This window comes from Petaurus breviceps, unplaced genomic scaffold, assembly GCF_028583685.1.
Source record: "Petaurus breviceps papuanus isolate PSGF00001 unplaced genomic scaffold, PetGlider_PUasm1.0 208, whole genome shotgun sequence".
NCBI lineage: Eukaryota > Metazoa > Chordata > Mammalia > Diprotodontia > Petauridae > Petaurus > Petaurus breviceps.
In genome coordinates, this window is record NW_027185852.1 from 31,809,073 (window position 1) to 31,814,656 (window position 5,584).

Genomic DNA, 5,584 nt, shown 5'->3' on the forward strand with positions numbered 1-5,584 from the left:
GTGTGTGTGTGTGTGTGTGTGTGTGTGTGTGTGTGTGTGTGTGTGTGTGAAGTGTCTGAGGCTGGATCTGAACCCAGCGCCTCCTGACTCCAGGGCCGGCGCTCTACTCACTGTGCCACCTAGCCGCCCCAAAACCTGGATCTTCTTAGCGTCTCCACTGCACCACACTCCCTCCCCTTCCTGGTGGTCTACAGGCCTCCAGCCAGGCCTGCAGTAGAGGGGATCTCTGGACAATGTGACCGTGAGCTCCCAGCCTGTAGCCTGAGGAGAGTTGACCAGCTCTTCCCTGACCTCACATGCCCACCACATCAGGTAGCAGGCTGGGGTGGATAGTGGTCTAGAGGTAGAACAAGGGAGACCAGAGTTTGCATCTGACCTCTGCACCTCCTGGCCTTCCACGGGACCTGGGGACATCTGAGGACCGACCTCTCAGGGTGCTGTTTTCCTTAGTGTCAGATGGGGACGAGCCCTGCCTCACAGGGTCATTGTGAGGAGCAGCTTCGATGATGGGTGTGAAGCGTCAGATGAGTGGGGTCACCCTGATTAGCGTGGGTTCCCAGAAGCACTCTGACTGAAGGTGAGGTAGAGGTGCCAGGGAAGGAGGTCCAGGGTCTAGACCCTGGCTCTGCTCCTTTTAGCCTGGGTAATCCTAGGTACGTCCTCCTGCCTTCTCTGGGGGGCTGCTCTCTGGAAGGTCCCTGCAGCTCTGGGTACATCTACAATCCTGTGATTCTATACCATCTTTCTTCCCTTGAAGCCCCAGAATTGTACCTCTCCTATGGACTTCTCAGGTCAGCCCCTGGAGGGCAGGAGATGCATGCATCTGCTGTCCAGCCTTGTTAGTACTGGTCTGGACAGCACACATATGTGCACACACCCAACTACCTCTTAGTCATCCCCATGGCTGCAGGCACACCCTGTACCAGCACAGACATTACCTGGTAGATCGGGTTGTTTTGAATATCAGTTCTAACAATTGCCATCACTTTCTGCTTCTCCCACATCAAGTAGATGAGGTTGGACTCGGGGGGTCCTGTCTGAGCCACAAGATACTTGGAGTCTGGAGAGAAGGCCAAGCTAATGAATTTATTAACTGTGAAGTCAAAGTTGTTGAGGACTTTCCGCTTCCTGCAAGGAACTGAAGACAGCTCATAAATGGTGATGGTGGCTTTGTCCTGCACAATCTCTGAAATGGCCAGGTAGCGCCGATTGGGGCTGATGGCCAGAGCGAGCATGCCCTGACTCTTCTCTGAACCTGAAAATGGAGGCAAACACAGTTGGGTCGTGGAGCTCCAAGTGGAATGTAGTGGACTTTTCTATTAAGTTCCTCATTAGTCCAGCAATTAGGAGTCATAATGGACTGACCAAGGACAAAAGGATAGATGTGATATATGACCTCTCAACCCTATCATTACCAAGGGGTCACAGAGGCAGTCTAATTAGAGGGAAGGTGTCGATCTTAAAAGGAGAATGAAGAAAGATGGGAAGAGGAATACGCCTGGGGAAAGGGGAGCAGGGAGAGGAAGGGGGGAAATCCCCTCACCAGGGTGTAGAAAGAGGGAGGGGAAGGAGCAGGGGATATCTGAACTTCAGCCACAATGAAGCACAAACAAGCTACAGACAAGATAATTTGGAGGAATTGACAGAAGGACGGCATTGGCCTTCAGGGGAACTGGAAAAGCTCTTTGCAGGAGGCGGGATTTCAGAGAATCCTACATTTTGACAAACTACAGTACACATGACACGAGGCTGGACTGTGTTAGTGTCCTTGAATGTTGTGGTAAGTACTCTGAGCTGTGACTGGTAGGTAACCGGGAGTCTTCAATGGTTCTGAACAGAGAAGAGACTGAACAAGTTGTGTGAACAGTGCAGAAAATTAATCTGAGCTCTCTCTTTCTCTTGAAAGTGTTTTGTATTTTCTTACCAGCATCTTCGTGGTTTCCCCCAGGAAGGGAAGGGGCTCTTTCGATTCTATCTGTACATTCCCATATTCTGGCATGGTGCCATGAATGTAGACAGTATTTCATTAAATGTGTGCTGAAATGAACTGTTTGAATTAAGAAGGGTGATTTGAAGGGAAAGGAAAGGCCTGTCTGGAAGCCCTCAAGCCAACCACCTGTGTTGGAGGTTGTGTAAAGAAGCACTGAAGCCAGAGGTGAGGCAGCAGCAGAAGTGGGGAGAGGGAAGGACAAAGGAAGAGCTGGGGGGCAGGGCGGTAGCTGAAGGTTGTATAGAGACAAGGAGTCTATGGTGGGGGAGAGGACAGGCAAAGTCAGGCTGGTCCTGGTGGGGGTGGGGGAGGCCTGCAGACAGCTGGTGAGAAAGCTCTGGGCCCTGGGGGAGGTCAGAGCATCAAGTATCAGGATGGGAGTATGTGGGATAGCCAAGGGAGAACACGGAGAAAGAAGGCCATTTGGGCAACATCAGGGTGAGAAGGAATTGGAAGACTCTGTGAAAGGACGGTTTAAGAGCATTATTCCAGAAGCAATGGTAGAAGGTGATCATCAGCATCGAACAGTCCCTGCGTCTACCTGACAGCGGCGTCCCCCAGGGCTCTATCTGGGCCCTCTTCTCACCTTTCTCCTCAGCCTGTCCTGTTTCTCCCACTGCCTTTGGGATGGCCCAAACTCAACATATCCAAAACTGCCACAAACCCTTTGCTCTTCCCAATTTTCCTTGGAAGTCTCCTCAGCTTGCAGGCACAATGCCACCCATGATGCCTTGCTTGTCTACACATTCAGGCAGGTGCCAAAGCCACCTGAGTTTGGTCTCTCCACTCCCACTTGGATTATTTCAAGAGCATCAAAGCTGGTCTTCACAGACCAGCACGTCTCTCCCATCCTCCACACACTCCAAAGGGATTTTCCCAAAACACATATCTGACGAAGTCATTCTCCTATTTGATTAAGCCCAAAGGCTCCCTGTTACCTCAAGGAACTAACAGCAGGCCTTCTGTTTGCCTTTTAATGCCCTTCCCAGGTGGTTCGTTTCCAGGCTTTTTATACTTTAAATCCCAACTAAAATCCCTCTTTTTGGAGGAAGTCTTCCCTAACCCCTCTTAATTCCAGTGTCTTTCCCCTGTTAATTATTTCCTATTTGTCCTGTATATAGATTGCTTTGAATATATTTGTCTGCATGTTGTCTCCCCCATTAGATCGTAAATTCCTTGAGGTTAGGGACTGTCTTTGGCCATTTTTGTATCCCTAGTGCCTAGCACAGTGTTCAGAGCATAGCAGGAGCTTAATAAACATTTAATGAACTCAGCTGAATTTTACTCCTTTCTATACATTCTAAAGGTCCACTCATGCTGGCCTTCTTTATTAAGCATAGCATGTGCTTAAAACACAGGGCAGCTATGTGGCACAGTGGATAGAGTGCTGGGCCTGGAGTTAGAAAGATGCCTTTTCCTGAGTTCAAATCCAGTCTCAGACACTAGCTGTGTGACCCTAAACAAGTCACTTAACCCTGTTTGCATCAGTTTCCTCATCTGTAAAATGAACTGAAGAAGGAAATGGCAAGCCACTCTAGTATCCAGAGGAGTTGTACACAACTGAAAAAACTACTGAACAATAAAGACGCTTAGTAAATGTTTAATGCACAGAACTCAATTTAATCCTCTCCACACCCTCTTGAGGTCCAGCCATGCTGGCCTCCCTACTAACCCTCACACAGCACCACCTCCTAACTTCCCAGGCTTCCTCCCAGCAAGTCCCAAATTTGAAAAGAAGCCTCCCCTAGTTCCTCCAGCTGCAGGTGCCCCATGAAATCACCTTCACCCTAATCTACACTTATCTTGCATACACTTAGTTATTTGCATGTTACCTCCCTCTTTTTACTACAAGGTTCTGCCTTTCAACCTGGCACATTGGGACTGCATATTTTTCTTTCTGTTTGCTGATCCAATTTCCTTTATTGATATGATGTGTTTAAAACCTCATGACTTGGGGCGGCCAGGTAGCACAGCGAGTAAGAGCACCGGCTCCAGTGTTGGGATGACGTGGGGATCAAATCTGGGCTCAGATACTTAGCACCACACCCAGAAATAACTGGCGGTGTAACCTTGAGCAAGTTACTTAACCCCGATTGCTTTAAAAAAAAAAAACAAACCTCATGACTTAAGGAAGGGGAGCCCTGGGTACCCACAAAGCCCCAAGAATTTGGAAAACCCAAAGTCACAGCTTCTACAAGTGAGGAGTCCTCCATGTTCAGGCACCACCCACGGGGACCCTGCTGGTAGGGCTGGACGTTTCAGCTGTAGGAGGATCGTGGGCAATCCCAGAGAGGAGGGTGAGTGGTGAGAGGTCACTTCTTTGTGGCTCTGTCCTGGCAGAAAACTAGTTTTGAATGAGAGGGACTGTCTCAGGATGGGAGAGAATCTGGAGGAGAAGGCCAGGCTCCAGCACCCCCAGCATGGGAGGCGCTGGGCAACAGTGCCAACTGTGGGCACTGGATCCTACCACTGACAGAGGGCAGCAAAGGAGGGCAGTGAGAAGGCGCACGCACCGCTGGAGACTTGTGAGTGGTTTCCATAGAGACGGGGAAAGAGTGGGAAGGGAGACTACATCCCAGGGCGGGAAGACCTGGGTTCAAATCCTGCCTCAAACACTAACTGGCAGTAGGACCCCTGCGGTGCGCTCTGTAACACGGGGACCATCACAGCACCTGCTTCCCGGGGGAGGGGGGGGCGGAGCACTGCCTCAGTTTCCCTGCCCTCCCGCGGGGGGTACCTGGGATGAACTTCTGCCACTTCTGGTCCACGTTGTACTTCACGCAGTGGTTCCCACACGGAAAGATGATGATCTGCTCATCGAAGAAGCAGAGGTTGTTGGCGACGCGGGAGCAGAGCCCGAAGATGTGCTGGGCCTGGGCGACCACGGTGGTCATGGTGCCGCTGGGAGGGGGCGGCGGGGACTGCAGGGGAGAGAGAATGACCATGACCCCTGACCTGTGACCCCACCCCCGGGCGCTGACCCCACGGGGCCCCCTCCGCACCTGGCCTCTGCCTCTTCTGTCTCTCTCTCTCTTTCACTATCTCTCCTTTTCCTTTGGCTTGGCCTTTCTTAGGAAACCTCTGTGTTCCCACAGCAACGGTAAACAGGAAGAGGCGGGCCTTCCCGCCGGAAGCGGAAGCATCTCGCCGGAAGTGAAGGCAGCGAGGCTCAGCCGGCGACCGGCTCGTGGAAGGAAGGCAAGGCAGGATGGCGGCGCTAGCGTCAGGCTCGGACTCGGAGGCGGACTCAGAGGCGCTCTCGGACGCCGAGGTCATTGGTCCCCCTCTCTCCCGAGGCCCGGTGCCTGGCTCCGAACCCCTCTCCCTCTCCGGGCCTAGCCGGCCCTGACCCCGTCTTGTGTCCCTGCAGCTGCAGGAGGCCTTCGCTCGGGGCGTGCTGAAACCGGGGCTGAACGTGGAGCTCGAGGCGCCGAAACGCAGGCAAAATGACGTGGTGAGCGCCGGGGTGGGGGGTGTTTGGAGTGGGCTCGCGCTCTTGCTCCACGTGCGGCACCTGGGGCCTCGGAGCATGCGCGGTGGCGTAGTGAGCGGGCGGGGCGGGGGGAGGAGCGAGGAGGCTGCATGCTGCGCTGG

At 52.7% G+C, this 5,584-nt stretch overlaps 2 protein-coding genes across 2 annotated transcripts in view; one reads left to right on the forward strand and one right to left on the reverse strand.

Annotated features, from left to right (window-relative positions):
• The window catches only part of LOC138165441 (cilia- and flagella-associated protein 57-like), a 55,984-nt gene extending 50,865 nt beyond the window's left edge, over nt 1-5,119 (reverse strand). Inside the window, exons 1-3 of the mRNA XM_069093807.1 lie at nt 4,993-5,119; nt 4,728-4,911; nt 939-1,255 (exon numbers count right to left, since the gene is read on the reverse strand). Coding sequence (XP_068949908.1) covers nt 939-1,255; nt 4,728-4,884 — 474 coding nt within the window. The 5' untranslated portion in view covers nt 4,885-4,911; nt 4,993-5,119. The remainder of the gene's footprint in view (nt 1-938; nt 1,256-4,727; nt 4,912-4,992) is intronic.
• A 4-nt stretch (nt 5,120-5,123) lies between these two features.
• The window catches only part of LOC138165439 (probable rRNA-processing protein EBP2), a 7,715-nt gene continuing 7,254 nt past the window's right edge, over nt 5,124-5,584 (forward strand). Inside the window, exons 1-2 of the mRNA XM_069093805.1 lie at nt 5,124-5,261; nt 5,361-5,444. Coding sequence (XP_068949906.1) covers nt 5,199-5,261; nt 5,361-5,444 — 147 coding nt within the window. The 5' untranslated portion in view covers nt 5,124-5,198. The remainder of the gene's footprint in view (nt 5,262-5,360; nt 5,445-5,584) is intronic.